This window comes from Colias philodice, chromosome 3 (assembly GCF_061535455.1).
Source record: "Colias philodice isolate Cphi_HAF_F1 chromosome 3, ilColPhil1 Martin Lab GWU primary, whole genome shotgun sequence".
Taxonomy (NCBI): Eukaryota; Metazoa; Arthropoda; class Insecta; order Lepidoptera; family Pieridae; genus Colias; species Colias philodice.
Window position 1 is genome coordinate 10,925,229 of NC_143088.1, and position 17,448 is coordinate 10,942,676.

The 17,448-nt window shown below is 35.9% G+C and overlaps 1 protein-coding gene across 1 annotated transcript; it reads right to left on the reverse strand.

The window, feature by feature from the left end:
- Window positions 1-169: 169 nt before the first annotated feature.
- On the reverse strand, window positions 170-17,092 carry LOC149490021 (putative phospholipid-transporting ATPase IIB). Its single transcript, XM_089714832.1, has 19 exons — window positions 16,850-17,092; window positions 16,676-16,778; window positions 15,317-15,519; window positions 14,339-14,581; window positions 13,142-13,362; window positions 12,480-12,687; window positions 11,911-12,133; window positions 11,039-11,216; window positions 10,031-10,146; window positions 9,540-9,677; window positions 8,749-8,922; window positions 7,769-7,939; window positions 7,073-7,258; window positions 6,064-6,250; window positions 4,764-4,939; window positions 4,400-4,504; window positions 3,773-3,899; window positions 3,148-3,351; window positions 170-1,872 (listed from the first exon to the last, which is right to left on the reverse strand). Exons 1-19 carry the CDS (start codon window positions 16,900-16,902, stop codon window positions 1,736-1,738), a joined length of 3,153 nt encoding a protein of 1,050 aa, XP_089570958.1. The 5' UTR covers window positions 16,903-17,092; the 3' UTR covers window positions 170-1,735.
- Between the last annotated feature and the right edge of the window lie 356 nt (window positions 17,093-17,448).

Below are 17,448 nucleotides of genomic sequence, written 5' to 3' on the forward strand. Positions count from 1 at the left end.
GAACTTTTGTAAGTAAAATTTACTTTTTTTTTTCGAGTCCTTAGGAGAGATTTTACGTTTTTTTAAATAAACGTTTCTATACGAGCAAATGTGACATAATCAATACTAAAGCTTTCCAAAGAACTAAAAATAAATTTCCAATTCAAAACATACTTAAATGAAAAACACATTCATTTTAATAATTTATTTTTACAAAACTTATTATACACAATCTCACTTTAAACAATAACACTGTGTGACGATAAATACTTCACCTAAACAAAATATAGACTAACAAATAAATACATATCACATACACAGTTTGTACTGTATATAAAAACTTCACACTACACTTTAAAAATGATATTATAAGTTCAAAGGTGTAGATAGGTTACCAATACAAAATTCGATCTTCAAAAACGGCACACTAACGCACACACGATTGGACGTCAAAGCGAGATGGCATGATTCAACTATCTCGAGTGAAAATAGAGACAATTGAAGTGATGTCTGGCTAATTAGCCACATTTCGACGTGCTACTTCCGGAAAGCTAATAACCTGTCTACACTTTTTACTTACAATATCATTACACTTTAATAACCTGTGGAATATACCCTTAACCTATAAATATACTTAATCTATATTAATCACAGAAAATTTTCATTAATTACTTTTAAAACATAAATACTTTTACGCGATGGACGAAAAATGTAATCTATTTTGAACACGTTTTTAGATTTAAGACGATCATCAGGATCCATTGCTTCACGAGTTTATTTTGGAAAAAAAATATTTTCTTTGAATAAAGTTTTGGGGCAGATGCGTTATATTTTTCATTGATATATTTTGTAAGAAAAAAGTTAACTGCATTTACTATTGCGTACCCATGCATATATCTATTTAAGACCTTTGGAGATAGAACCCAGGACCCCTGAGTGGATATCGTCAGGCAAATACAAAAGCAAAAAATTGAGATTGATTTCCTATACAAAGGATATAAGACAAGACATTAAAACATGATTATTATATAAGAAATTCGAAAATTATTGTCAAGCAGATTCAGTCAACAGGTTTGATCAAGTAAATTGAAAAAAGCGAGAAAAATCACGGAATAATACTATTATAAGAAACACGCTCAACAGACAGAAGTAAGAAATAGTTTATATATTAAAATTTAATCTAAATATTAATTAAAATAAATATAGTTTGTAGTGCAAATCTGCTTAAATAATACAAAAATAAATTTAACCAATAACTATAACTTGTAAGCGAATATTATAATATCAATTGGTCGCCATTTTGATTTCTATGCACACCATTTTATCACGTTCATAAAAACTGATTACAACATACTTATTAATAAAAGGAATAAGTCCAGGGAGAAAATTGTCTACACTTGTGATGAAATTGACATTCAGATTAAATTCGTGACGATCTTTCGTATATGTTCAAGTTAAAATATTTATTTAAAGTGCTAAAGTGCATAGTCACAAACTGTCAATAAAATTATCAATCAACATTATCAATCAACATAATTTTAACTCGATTTCGAACAGTCATTCTTTATAATGAAAAGAAAAATAACTGTCAAACATAATTTAACTGGTTATTACAATACAAAAAAAAAAATATAGAACATAATTTCAACTGGTTTAAAAAAAAAAAAAACTCATTTACACCCTACACTACATACAAGTGGAATACGGTAACTATCCTAGTGTTAAAGCAATGTGAGCTAGAGAGAAGGCGGAGAGTTCACTTCCGGATGTTCTTGTACTGACGCATCCTCCACTTCCGGTGCATGTACTTCACTATGTAGAGCGGGAGACAGGACACCAGCGTGATGACGGTCACCTTCCACCAGAAGTCCCAGTGTCGGATGAAGTCACCGTCTGCAAGGATATGACATTTAGGGCTGATTTTTCAATCGTTGGTTAAAACTTATTCTTCGGATAACGTATTAAACTTATTAATTACTAGCTTTCCGCCCGCGGCTTCGCCCGCGTTTTCAAAGAAAAACCCGTTCCCCTAGGATTTCCGGGATAAAACCTATCCTATGTCCTTTCTCGGGTATCAAAATGTCTCTATACCAAATTCCATGCAAATTGGTTCAGTAGTTAAGGCGTGATTGAGTAACAGACAGACAGACAGAGTTACTTTCGCATTTATAATATTAGTATGGATTATTTATTATTATTAACATTTCAAAAATGCATTTTAATTGTCCGGATTTGACAGTTTAATGGTGAAATTTTAATATTATCGTGTAATACTTTATTGGACGGATAAGTTTTAACCAAGGATTGAAAAATCGGGCCTTAGTAATATTTTTGGAAAGTGATTTCTTTTTCCAGGATTTAAGAAACGGTTTTTTGGGAGTTATCGAATATAAAAATTTATAAAGAATGGAAAAAATTCGATCACGAGGCGGGACTCGAACTCACATCAATCACGCCAATCCGGGGCGGATGCTTGACCAAATATATTGAAATATTTATAAAGCATTTGAATGCCATAAAACCAAAAATATCAATTTCAGTTATCGAATATGTTAAATTAATGATGCAATAATTTTGAAATATAATCTCAAAGTTTTTGGCGATAACATGTGTGAAAAATAACATTACTTATGATAAGATACAGGAAATCGTCGAAGGAGACATATAGTACATTTATCAAAATAGGAAGTAAAGATAAGCAGCATGATAGGCATGAACAGACTGATCAGTTAAGCCATCTTCATGCGAGTTGAAGGTTTCTTCCTATAGGGGCTGTTCATTGAATTTGAAATTGAATTGCCTGTAGCATAATAACCAGTCCTAAGAAGATTACTTACCGTAATACGTAGTAAATATCAGCAGCGTGGCTGTATACATCAGCAGACTGGCCAATTCAGCCACTACCATGAGTCTATGCCACGTGGTCACAGTGAGCGCCACCATGAACAGCTCAGTAAATTATCAACCCTGAAGATGTCATTTACCAAAACACGAAGAGAATATGAGTAACATAGCGGCATACACCAGAAGACTGGTCACTTCAGCTACTTTCAGGCGGTGCCAATTTCCTTGAAGGTTTCTTCCTCCAGGGTCTATACTTTCTAAGAACTATTCCTTTAGGAAAGACACAGTAGACTACTCCGCACTAGTTTTATCGGATCTACTTACCAAAATACGTAGTAAATATCAACAGCGTGGCGGTATACATCAGCAGACTGGCCAATTCAGCCACGACCATGAGTCTATGCCACGTGGTCACAGTGAGAGCCACCATGATCAACTCAGTGAGGATCAGCGCTGTGTAGCTGATCTCCACTATATGGATAAGCTGGTCTTCGAAGAGGACTAACGCACCGTACATTATTACACCACCTGGCAATAAAAATTTAATTTTTATTTTAAGTCAGTCGATTGGATATGGATAGAAACATCTTAAAATAAAAAGGATTATTATCTCCTTCTCACTGTCTTTACTACATAACAAATAAATAAAGTACAATTTTTATTGTTATGGATATCTATACTTATATTATAAAGCTGAAGAGTTTGTTTGAACGCGCTTATCTCAGGAACTACTGGTCCGATTTGAAAAATTATTTCTATGTTAGATAGCCCATTTATCGAGGAAGGCTATAGGCTATATTAAATCATCACGCTAAGACCAACAGGAGCGGAGCAATGCGTGTAAAACCACGGGGCAAAGCTAGTATATGTGTCTCTTCTAAATAGAGTGAGCTTTTAATATGAACCAAGTTTAATTAAAATCTTCCTAATTTAATTAAAATCAGCTTACCTTGGTATATTGATATGCCAATCCAAATGTAGAAAGTCTTATAGGACAGTTGTCTTCCTTGCGTCAATTGTTTATAGAGTTGCGGATATCTTAAAGCCGTTGAGCTTGATATGTCCTTGTCGAGTACCTTTAATAATATATTAAATTATTATTTATACTACTAATGTGTAAAAATTACGAATTTGTAAAATAAATTATTATCTAAAGTCTACACGACTATTGTTTCAAAAGAAGAATTTGCAAAAAAAACAATTTGCGAATTATTTTTAAATTACGCATTCCAAAAATCAGTCTATCGTGCCTTAATAATCACTACATAGTATAAAACAAAGTCGCTTTCTCTGTCCCTATGTCCCTATGTATGCTTAAATCTTTAAAACTACGCAACGGATTTTGATGCGGTTTTTTTTTAAATATATATTATAGTGATTCAAGAGGAAGGTTTTAGTATATAATTTATTATGTTTTAGACAAAGCGGGCGAAGCCGCGGGCGGAAAGCTAGTTCAGAATAAAAATCAGAAATCAAAATTGAAAATAATAAAATTCTAAACAGTCTCAATTTTTTTGTGGGATGCAGTCTCATTTTTGTTGTGAGAAATCTAAAAATGACTATAAAATATACTTACTAAAGAAAACACTGGGAGCATTGTGAAAAGCGTTCCATATCCGACCATTAGAAATCCGGGGTAAAGCGATACCGATGAAAAATAGAACACGACAGAAAAGACGGCCTGTAAAAATACATATAAAAATTTTGTAGGTCCTTCGAGCCGGATCAATTAACTTTAAACTGTGGATATTTCCTATTTACTCGAATGACAATCTTATAACAATGTTAAATTTTAAATATTAAAGGAAATTAGTAGAATGTTGCTCTATTTCATGAAGATCTTTAAAATTCTATCTTTTCAATAAAATCATAGAAATGTTAATAATTTCTAAACCAGATGAAAAAAAAAAAAACAAAAACATAATAAATCAAAATCTCACCTGCATAGTAGATACGATCAGACCCCTATGCACTATAAAGAGGCACAAAGCCGCGGACCGCATTACGGACCTTCTTCCGTGGACCAATAACAAACGAGCGAGGTTGGAAAAGCTGCGGATGCTCACATCTCCCGCTAGGGATGCTGCACGACCTTCTGCGCCTTCTATGCCTACGCCTGGAGAGAAATACACAGAGTTTAAATGTTTTCTGAATAAATTACATTTAATGCTATAAAAATAAAATTTTAAGCTTTATTTGCGTTTGTGAGCACGCGTGTGCATGTCGTGCGTACGCATGTGTATGTTATGCGTACGTGTGCATGTATTATTATGTGACAATTTTATTAACAATACTATTTGTATGCTTGCATGCATGAATGCACGCGCATGTGTTAGATGTGCGTGTGTGTGTGTGCGCGTGTATATTAGCATGCATGTGTGCGTGTGAAGTGTGTTTGTGTGAGTGTGCGGGCGTGCTTGCGCGTGTATATTTGCATGCATGTGTTCGTGTGAACTGTGAAGTGTGTTTGAGTGAGTGTGCGGGCGTGCTTGCGCGTGTATTTGCTTGCGTTCTTGCTCGCGTGTGTGTATAAGCGTGTGATTACGTTTGTGTATTTGCATGTGTGCGTGTGAAGTGTGTTTGAGTGAGTGTGCGGGCGTGTTTGCGCGTGTATATTTGCATGCATGCGTGCGTGTGAAGTGTGTTTGTGTGAGTGTGCGGGCGTGCTTGCGCGTGTATATTTGCATGAATGCATGTGCGTGTGTGCCCGTGTACGTGCACCACTCACCCATATCGGCCTCCTGTATCATGGCCACGTCGTTGCCCCCGTCCCCCACGGCGGCCACCCGCAGACTGCGCGCGCGCAGCAGCCGCACCACCTGCGCCTTCTGCGTGGGCTCACACGTGCACACTCACCCATATCGGCCTCCTGTATCATGGCCACGTCGTTGCCCCCGTCCCCCACGGCGGCCACCCGCAGACTGCGCGCGCGCAGCAGCCGCACCACCTGCGCCTTCTGCGTGGGCTCACACGTGCACACTCACCCATATCGGCCTCCTGTATCATGGCCACGTCGTTGCCCCCGTCCCCCACGGCGGCCACCCGCAGACTGCGCGCGCGCAGCAGCCGCACCACCTGCGCCTTCTGCGTGGGCTCACACGTGCACACTCACCCATATCGGCCTCCTGTATCATGGCCACGTCGTTGCCCCCGTCCCCCACGGCGGCCACCCGCAGACTGCGCGCGCGCAGCAGCCGCACCACCTGCGCCTTCTGCGTGGGCTCACACGTGCACACTCACCCATATCGGCCTCCTGTATCATGGCCACGTCGTTGCCCCCGTCCCCCACGGCGGCCACCCGCAGACTGCGCGCGCGCAGCAGCCGCACCACCTGCGCCTTCTGCGTGGGCGAGCAGCGCGCCACCACCACGCCAGCGCAACTGCGCAGTACCTCCACGAACTCTTCCTCGTATGAACGGAGGCACACCTGTAGCACAGAATACATAATAGTAGCTAAACGCTACAGAACGGACACTCTCCGCCTCCCGCCAAAATTAAACACTTACCTCACCCCGCACGATCAGGCTAAAAATGGTCCGCATTTTTCTGCAAGGACGATACGCAACGAAGATTGACAACATTAATCAAATTGACTTAAAGTAATTAATTATTTTGGATTTGTGATTATCGTTTTTCGTAGAAAATGGTTAGATATTGTGCTGTTTACGGAAGTATTTCATCAGAAAAACGCGAATTTTTTTTTACGCTAGTCACAAATGTGCCAACCATAAAGCGTTAACACACACATTTGCAGTCTCTACAGTGTGACTGTCAAAACGATAATTTTGTATGGAGTGTCCGGGGTGTACCTGTGGTTCGAGTATTAGGTTAGAGACCTAGCACGTGGGTTTACAACGGGTATAATTTAACAATGCGTAATAAAATATAACAACACACTAACATGCAATTTAATGTGTTGTTTTAGACATATACACACGTACATTAAAGTCTGAAAAACAAAAAGATCCTGTTTTGTTTATAGGCCGCCGGCAGCCCAGTTAGCGGTGGGATAAATACACAAATAAATGACAAATGTCAATGAAATCTCACCTCCATAGACTCCCCCTCCACAATCAAATCCGTATCCGTAGTTTGTCTCAATGCAGTTAACAATTGATGGGCATCTCGTCATGACACACACTCGGGCGCAACAAACCAACACGGGCTACACAATAGCGCTGTTTCTAGCACATACCTTCAAAAACATAAGGCAAAGCTGTTTTATGGGGGTATTCCTATAAATCCTCACCTCTAAAGTCTCCCCCTCGACTATCAGATCCGTATCGGTAGCTTGTCTCAATGCAGTTAGCAATTGATGTGCATCTCGTCGTGACACGCACTCGGGCGCAACAAACCAACGTGACCCGCCGCCCAGGTGTAGGGAACGGGCTATACATAGTGCTGTTTCTAGCTTGTCGCCGGTTAACATCCAGATCTGGAGAATAAAGATAGTAAACATTAAAAATCGACGGACTGAAATATGAATAAATATAATTAAACAGTAGGAAATTAATTAAGCGCGTTAGGGAAATTTTCGGGATGGAAATTTTTCAAAAAAGAAATGTTATACACTATTACCCAGTACTTTATAATGTAATAATGAGTGTAACAATACCAAAAACTATTTTTAAATAGTCACATAAAAATATTAAATAGTTAACGAAATTCTTAATTTTGCCAGTAAATTCTTCAAAAGTTGATAAATTTATACAAACTTTTTTATAACTTATCTATCACAATTTATTTATAATCAACTAGCATTCCGCCCGCGGCTTCGCTCGCTTTGTCTAAAACCTAATAAATTATGTATATACTAAAATCTTCTTCTTGAATCACTCATTTATTTAAGAAAACTGCATCAAAATCCGTTACGTAGTTTTAAAGATTTAAGGGATATAGGGACAGAGAAACTGACTTTGTTTTATACTATGTAGTGATATCGTACCTTAATCCCCGCGGTTCTCAACATAGCCAATGTCCTGGGAACGTCGTCCGCAAGCCTGTCCTCTACACCCGTGAGGCCCAGTAACTCTAACCCACGATGTAACCGTGACATGGCGGTCGCTGTTCGCTCGCTTCGGTTCGTCACGCTTAGACGCGCTTCTTTGTATTCGCTCTGGAATGTAACAAATAAAGTAAATTAATTTATTAATTTATTTATTTATGCTTTATTGTACATACATACCAGGGCAAACAAAATTAGACTATAATTTTATACAATAATAACACACGGGCACATATGCACGAAAAGGCGGCCTTATAATTAGGAAGTAATCATAAATTCATTAATCATTAAAAAGCATTACTCACAACAATAACAAAAATTTGACCTGTCGAAGGCTTTTGATTATGTAGCTAATCATTTATTAATGAAATATTGAACACAAATACAAACTATAGCTCAGGGCAAAAGTAGTATCTTATAAGTAATCACCAAAGTATAATTAATAATGTCAATGAAAGAAATACAGTATTACAATTCCGAATACAAAGTGCAGTATGCACTGGTGTACCCCAAGGATGTTTTTGGTCCATTTCCTTTCTATATTTTTAAGCTATTGCATAGCTTCTATCGCGGGCCTTGAGCGCGGGGACGGACTTGAGCCGACGGATACGGAGGTGTGACTTGAAGGAATAGCATGCAATAGCTTTACCGCGGCAGTCCCCGAGTGCCACATGTCTTTTAACGTGATAACGTTTTTAAAATCGTTTTAGTCGGGTGACATGTTCAGAAACTTGTGTCACACCAAAACCTCACGAGCGCGATCGCAGGTATAACGAGAGAGAGACGGACCGATCTCCCGTCTCATCTCGAGCGCTGCCACCAATAAGACGTTATCACGTAAACATCTCGATCGTAAACCTACTTTACAAACAACCAATTTTTTTTTATTATTTTTATATCTCATTGACACTCAAAATCACCTCGAACTCCAGATACTCGTTCTTGCCCAAGCTCTTCTTAGCGACCACGAGTGTTCGCAGCCCGTCAGCTGCAAGCCGGCTGCATTCAGCTGAAAGCCAGCTGGAGTGCAAAAGCTTGGATAGTGCCACGTCAGCTCCTTTCACGTAGTATGTTATGTCACCAGAGATTTCTTCCTGAAGGAATTTAGGGGGGATATTATTTATTTATTTAACACTTTATTGTGCAATAAAGCACATTAAAGTGCTAACACACATACAACAACACAAGTACATAAAATAACAATTTACAATAAACAAAAGCACAAAGGGCGGCCTTATCACTATGCAGTGATTTCTGCCAGGCAACCACGGGGAGAAGGCAAAGAAGATATTAGTTATTGGAACATGTAGACAGATTATTTGACTGTACTTAATGTGGAAAATGTATATGTACTTATACATAAAGTTCATATTGTTTATTGACAATGCGCTCAAATATTTCCTTTTATGTATTTACTAGCTATCCGCCCGCGGCTTCGCCCGCTAGGTCTAAAGCATTATAAATTATATTCTAACACCTTACTCTTGAATCACTCTATCTATAAAAATAGTTTTATACTATGAAGTGATGTCTAATGTGTATTTTAAATTTTATAATGTTTTTGACGAATAAAAAAGTAACATGAACTAAAATTATCTTTTTTCTCATTCTAGATCATCTCCCATAGTTATAAACTAACCAATATAACTAAACAAAGCCAATTTAACTAGTTTAATAAATAACTATCCACAAAGCCAATTTAGCAATTTACCTGAACAATAATACCCATCATCTTGCTCTCACTAGTGAACGGGAAGATCTGCAGAATGTTGAACGACATGATCTCGTTCGCGGCACGGAGTTTCAACGATATGTTGTGCAGATCGCGACGGTACAAGGATACACCCATCTGGAAATAAATGTTTATATAAAAAAAAATTTCGAGAAAGACGAATCATTGAGAGAAATCAAGAAAAATGTCCTGCCTTGATTGACACATTTTTTTATAACCGATTTACAAAAAAAAAATATATTTCATTAAAAATATAGATATTATTTTTTGTTCTGAAAATAAAGCTCTCAATTTTTGAAGTGAAATGAAGTCTATTTCATGAAACTACCGCCTATTTTGATTAGGAGTAGGCTTTTTACTTAACGATTTCAAAAAAAAAATTACCGTGAAACCGGTTCTAGAGATTAAACTAGTCTTTAACACATAGGAGAGGTATATGTACTAAACTTTAAAAAAAAACATAATTTTACCATATCAGTCCATTTAACAAGCGCCACTTCATCAGGACTGGCTGCTTGATAGTCGCACAGCTGCTGTTGAGGCACCGCACCACCACAACTTTCCGACATCACTGAACTGCCCATGTCTGCGAAAAGATACTTCATTGCTAAAAAAATATTTCAATATTTTTTAACCAACTTCAAAAAAGTGATCAACTTGTGCCTGATCACAAACGTTAAAAAATAGCCGAATGTGTTGTACTCGAGTTCAACGCTTGGCAAAACATTTGGCGATAATTTTTGAAGTGAAAATCACAAACAACACACACACACACATAGAATTACACTCACTCATACATATTGTTACCTTTATATTGAATTATAATATAGGGTTTGTTAATTGTTATATATTTTGCTCACACATATCTTTTACATATTTTACACACACTGTATAAAATTAATTGTTATTGGTGTACCTTGTAATTTGCGTATAGAATTGTAAAATGTTCTATTTAATGTATAATTAGCTGTAAGGTACCTTGTACGAATAAATAAATAAATAATGAAACGTCTTTATGTGCGTTGAGAGTAAAATTTTGAGGTATATTTGAATTTTGCCAAAGAAGTTTCACTTCTGACAAGTATGGTCGGGATACACGCTCTTTTTTGTAAGTATATATTATAGATAATATTATAAAGCTGAAGAGTATGTTTGTTTGAAACGCTAATCACATATAACCTTCCTCGATAAATGGGCTATCCAACACCGAATTAATTTTTCAAATCGGTCCAGTAGTTGCCGAGATTAGCAAACAAACAAACAAACTCTTCAGCTTTATAATATTAGTATAGATTGAAGAAGTTTCACTTCTGTCACGTATGCTCGGGACACACGCTCTTTTTTGTAAGTACATATATACATATTATAAGGTTACTAGTTCAGAGGGCAGAGCAATATTGTAATGTTATATTTGAAGTTGCTAATAAATTTTATTTTATTTTATTTTTATTTTTATTATAGATTGGTAGGAAACGCACCAGACTGCTCGTCCCGCTCGTCGAGTTCGTAGGCCGGCGTCACGTTGTGGCAGAGCGCGAGCGCGAGCACGCTGGCCCACACCTGCCGCGGGGTTGGCGTCACCGACCCGCCCTCCAGCGGGCTGCTCGCTACTGACGGACTGTCTTTCGTTATGTGCTGTGTTAGCAGCGCTTCCACCTGTGGACACCGCTCTTTTGTACCACTAAATACGTCTTGTACGTCTTGTAATTCGATATCGCACGAAAAAACATGACTCATGCGGCGTTACCTCGCTCTGAGGCGTTCCATAGGCTTGAAGTGCAAGCGAGAGCGCGGAATGAGCGACAAAGAAGCACAATCGGACGTTGTCACGTTCAACTATCGTCAGTAAACCGACTTTACAGACAACCAATTTTTTTTCAAACTCAAAACGCTCGAAGACCGAAAACACTTTTTCAACGGAAAAATAATAGTTAAAATAATTGTATGTCGTGAGTATGGAACTTCAACGTATTTTTGCAGAACCAGTACTGAACAGAACCCTATAAATTGATCAAATGTAATTTCGTTTTGTGTTTGGTCAAGTGAGAGTCGGACTTGACCGATTATTTCAACTGACGTAATTACTGAAGGTTCCGTAAATATAAGCTAAAAAAACACCTGTAAAAATAATTGGTCACATATTTATGATTATGATGTCAACTGTTGATTTTGATGAACGGCAACAGAATCATCTTAAAAAATTTAAACTGTATCACATCACACTTTCTATTACAGTTAATGAGATACGGACAAGCAGACTGACAGCGAAATCTCAGTAATAGGGCTCTTTTTTACCCTTTCGGTATGGAACCCTACAAAATAGACTTACTTAATAACCTGCCAAACTTACCTCATGAAAGTTTTCCCTGTCAAACAGTGCGTTACCCAAATGCAACTTCTGGAAGACCATCTCATTCTTGGTCAATGTCCCCGTTTTGTCAGCGAGCAAGTACTGAATCCTGCCCAGTTCCTCCGGTATCGTGGTCGATCGCATCACTGTGCCTTCAATCTTCTTGTCGCGCTGTATCGTCCAGGAGTAGAACACTTTACCCATTTCCAGGTTCACTCGTAAGCTGTAAGGGATTTCGCACTTTATGTCGGAGTGTGTTCAGGTGATTTTTGCTTGCAAAGTGATAAAATCTTTGACTTAAAATAATATTGTACTAACTAAAAATATACTAATTACACTCTAGTACCACATAGTTTATATTATTGTTTCAAAAGTTAAAAATGAGAAGTTATTTTAACTAGCCTGAATTATCATAATCAAACGGCTTGAATACTTCAAGGATCATCATCAGATCAAAACAATGAAATGTAATACAAATTTTTCAAAAACCAGAAAATATTAAAAAAATCTATTTCAAGAACATTTCAAGAAGTGCTTAATTTTTTTTCTAATTTCAGAACAAAACTTACCTAATAGGAATAATATACGAGAACAGCAGTACAAATCTGACGAGGAACCCAAACCAGGGTCCGTCGAAACCCTTCAGCGCAATCAGCAGGAACGATGTACCGAGAGTTGCCCCAAAGAGCACTTTAGTGAAATCATTCACTCTTAGCTCTAGTTGACCGACTTTAGATCGTGGTGCTGCGTTATTCATTACGCTGCGAGTTTCCGTTCCTAAGCGAATGAAAGAATGTTTTTCATAAAAATCTTAATAATAATTTTATCAGTTGGAATATATTATATATCTATGGATTGAAGGTGAATTACTATAGGAAATAAGCTCTACTAGTTTTAATTGTAAGAATTGATGATAGGTACTTTTTTATTTGACATTTATTTTTTATTTCCATTTTATCTATTTTTGACAATTTGGTTTCCTTTTTTGTTAAAAATAAGTATTTAATTCTGAAAGGTTTATGTATAAAATATAAGGATATAGTTAGTTTTTACTTTATAGTATTCATCCTATCAATACATTTTCGTAATAAAAATAATTTATTAAACTAAACAAACTTATATACCTACAAATATTATAAAAACGAAAATTTGGTGTACAAGAATCGGTAAATCTATTTCTCGTTATACTTTAATGTTTTGATGGCTTATGTTGTACATAAAAATAAATTACCTGTATAAATAACAAGGCCGGTAGCCTGTCCCGAAGCGACTACACAGCCGCTCCACAACGTGTTTTCTATATCTAAAGAATCGATTTCCTCTTCATCCAATCTAGTACAAGTACCAATGAACGAATGTATATCCTTTTCAGGTTTTTCAATGAATATTTTAGCGTTTATGTCTAGTAAATGCGCGTCGGTGGGTAGTTTTTGCGTTGATGGTAGTGGTATCCTGTAAATCATAATTATTGTAATAGCCTTTATTTTCTTTAAAAAAAATCTATATAATAAAAATGAATCCCCAAATGTGTTGGTAAGCGCAAAACTCGAGAACGGCTGAACCGATTTCGTTAATTCTTTTTTTATAATATTCCTTGAAGTACGAGGATGGTTCTTATGGAGGCCGGGGCGGACCGCTAGTATAATATAAATATACCATATATTTTTAAATGTCTGATCCAAAAATAAAGTTGTCATATTCTTATGTATATATTTATATTAGATGAGATTTAACATAAAACGTGCAAGCATTCGTATTAAATATTATGAGATGTTATGTTTAAGTACCTATACATCGAAAAAATCTCAATTTAATCACGTAGTTTTCTGCTTCAGGTGAACTACGTAATCATACACGTTACACTTATATTTTACACACATTTGCACTATATTCAAAGAGAAAAACTAATTTTAAATTTTATTGGATTGCAATGATTTGTATTAATTAAACACTGCTTGACTGTAGACTGTATAATACATACATGATACATTACAAACTACAGGATGAAAGTACAAATATTTTCATTTACTATGAATAGAACATACAGTTAATTATTGCAAAAGTAATCTAATACTCGTACTCTTAAGCATGTAACATAATACTTTGTAAGCCCTAGACCAGAAGTTTCCATTTCCTGTTTAACTGAGTAGTGATTACTATGTATAATTTAATTAATCGGAACTTCGATACTAAAATGTTTTTAGTGCTTACAAAAATATGTTTTAAATTATTTTAAAAAATCTCCTTCTGCGTGATGTGTTCTAATTTATATTTAGAGATTGATTAAGTATAAAACTGTATTTTCACATCTATGTCACTGTTAAGACACAATTTTAGTTTTGGTTTAAAAACTTAACAGAAGTATCCTCAAATAAATTTTCATTTTACCTATATTTAAAAAAAATAAGTACTATACTATGAATCAAACCTCAATTTCCAATCAATCTCTCCGTCCAACTGATCTGTCCGTATGAACACAGTTCCCATCGTCTCATTGGTCCTCAACAGTATCATATCAGCGGGGACCCTTTGTCCCTTGTGCAACATTACTATATCGCCTACACGTAGCGCGGACGCAGATACTTGTTCTGTGACGAAGGGACGGTAGCCTTCGATGGGTGTGTCTAACACTATGCGCTCGTAGCGCTGGCGGTTCACTTCTTTGTCGCGTCTGTAAATATGGTATAGTCAATTTCATTAAACTGTAGCTGGTTAGTCACCTTCGCTTGAATATAAATTTTAAATGAATTATTTGTTTTAATACCCAATAATGTGTGAGCTGTATTATTATATGAATGATGTGTAAAATCGTATATTTGCACATAATATTACTTAAATGTCATCAAAAGCATTTTATAACAGCAGCGAACATTGCTTAACGTATAAAGTTTATGAATGGGGATTTCTCATAAACAATTGTGAAATACAACCATTATTACTGATAACAAATATTTATATTGTGATAATTATTATAGCATAAACAATATTTTATCTCTAGTTGTACATATTAAACTGTAAAGAATTAGTTTTAAAGGTATCATTATATGCAGTAGCTTTTCACCCGGCTAGTTTGCATTAAGTACAATTACCGTAACTTTGCTTGGGTGAAAATTGACATGACATTAAAAAATTATAGACCGCCTCCTCGGTACAATGGTAGACGCGTGAGCGTAACACCGAGGGGTCCTGGGTTCGATTCCAGGTGGAGACGAAGAAAAAAAAATGTCTTGGTCTGGTAGGACACAGAAGGCTGATCACCTACTTGTCCCTAAAGAAAATCTATTAGTGAAACAGATGTATAATGCATCTGCCCCTTACCCCACTAGGGGACATGGGATCTCACTTTTTTCAAAAATTTGATAAATAATAAGATTAACTGTGTGAACAATAATATAAGGCATCAAACCTATATCGTCTATAATCGTCAATCGCCTCTCTGAACACAGTAACCGCAAGCACAAAACACAGCGGCCCCCAGTAGGTGTACAGGTAGCCAATTCGGATGCTTGGTATGAACTGACTGAGGGCCATCACCAGGAAATACAGGTTCAGGAAAAACCTGAACTGTTCAAATAGAACGATAGGCAGGAATGTAAGGATGTTGTATTTCTGAAACAAATTGTAAAATTCTGTTAATAATGTTAGGTCTTTTATGTCTAAACTTTCAAGCTATTCGTAGTAATCTATACTAATACATATTATAAAGCTGAAGAGTATGTTTGTTTGTTTGAATGCTTTAATCTCAGGAACTACTGGTCCGCTTTGAAAAATTCTTTCGGTGTTAGATAGCCCATTTATGGAGGAAGGCTATAGGCTATATATCACCACGCTTAGACCAACAGGAGAGGAGCAATGCGGATGAAACCGCGGAGCACAGCTAGTAACTTATAAAAGGAGAGATTTTTGTTTGTTGTTTTATTTGTATGAAAAAGCTTGTGTTTTGATCAGTCACGAAATGCATACAGAAAAGACTATGTTAACCATTTATCATTGTTTTAATGTGTTTTGTGCCAATAAAAGTCAGTTCTTATCTAAAATTGCCCTTTTAATAGGATGCATATTATATTTATTATGAGGAAAGAATAATATGTTTAAACTTTTTCTGAGGATAGGATAACATTGTGGCATAATAAGCTTATATCATTTCTTGACTAATGGGTTACCTACAATCCTCCCAGGGTGTTTTTGTTGTTACCATTTTGCAAAAATATATAAGGCATGATAGAATTATGCTTAGATTTTAGAAGTTTATCCAGTTTAATTTAAGCAATTTTTTTTGAGATTCTTTTTGTCATATACCTACTTTATTAAATTATTTTCATCATAACAATAATTATTATCAGAGTTTAATATTAATATAAACAACCAAACATGAAGTAATCTTGAAACAATAAAAAATAAATTACCGTGTAATTACCCTACATGTAAACATACATAATTCATAGTATACAGTATAATTAAATAATTCATTGCTTATCACATTCTCTTATCAGGTATTTTGACTGTCCCACATTGTGTATTTCTATAATAAATAGGTCAAAGAACTTATAATTCTACTTTGTTCACAGTAGTTCAATGACTTTCACAATAAAATAAAAATAAATATTTAGCACAAAAATTATTTAACACTTAAATCAAAATGCAGTCAGTGTTCTATAAGCAATGAAATCTAAGAAGGAATCCATTAGCATAAATTAATAACACAATTCGTGTTTCTCGGTTTCATTGATTCTAATTGGATTAATAACGGAAAGATTTATCTTACCTGATTGCATACATAATTCGGAGGATACTCTTCTTCAGGTAATTCCCCCAAATGAATAACTCGAGCGCAAAGTTCTTTTCGACGAAACCATCCAAAGTTTAATCTAAAAATTAACAACACAGATTTTACAAACAAAGGAAGCGTTGATTAGAATAACATAACAACATTGACTACCTTGACCATATGGATTTCTTTTTAGGTCGCGTTAAAAGTGGCGTAGTTTCCATTTTAAATTTTGCACTCAATAAAGCATTTACAACATTTTATATAATACTATTATTCGAATACATAAATGAACACAAGTGCACGTCCGTTTACATATACGTCTAATAAGACCTATTGGACCTATTTAGAAGTGTAAGCTCGCGAGTCGCGACGTCGAAACCCATTAGCAAATCACAACAACAATCGCTTAAGATGACAGATGAGAACTGTGATCTGTCACTTGTGATTGAACGTCAAAAATTATGACAGCATTTGTAAATGTTTCTAGTGTTTTATTCATAATTCGCTTAAATATTGTACAAAGTTTTTTTATTTTATTCATGATATTTTTGTACTCATCGATATAACATAATATATATATAGTACATAGTATTATCTAGCTCATGAATGCAATAAAAAGCAATTTAATTGTTACCAAGCAGTTTGATTTAAGCAGGTATTAAAACTAAAGGATTCAAATAATTGTTGTTTATAATTCGTTTCTATGTGCAACATTTTAAGATGAAAAAAAAGAACCTGTGTGCCGAGCACACATGTAAGAAGAACTT

Excerpts from the sequence above, each read along its gene's own strand:
- LOC149490021 (XM_089714832.1), bottom strand. The coding sequence starts at position 16,902 with ATGGAAACTACGCCACTTTTAACGCGACCTAAAAAGAAATCCATATGG. Across the intron at positions 13,363-14,338 it reads GAGATTGATTGGAAATTGAG|GATACCACTACCATCAACGC; the intron begins GTTTGATTCATA and ends TATGATTTACAG. Across the intron at positions 11,217-11,910 it reads ACAGGGAAAACTTTCATGAG|GTGGAAGCGCTGCTAACACA; the intron begins GTAAGTTTGGCA and ends CGGTGTCCACAG.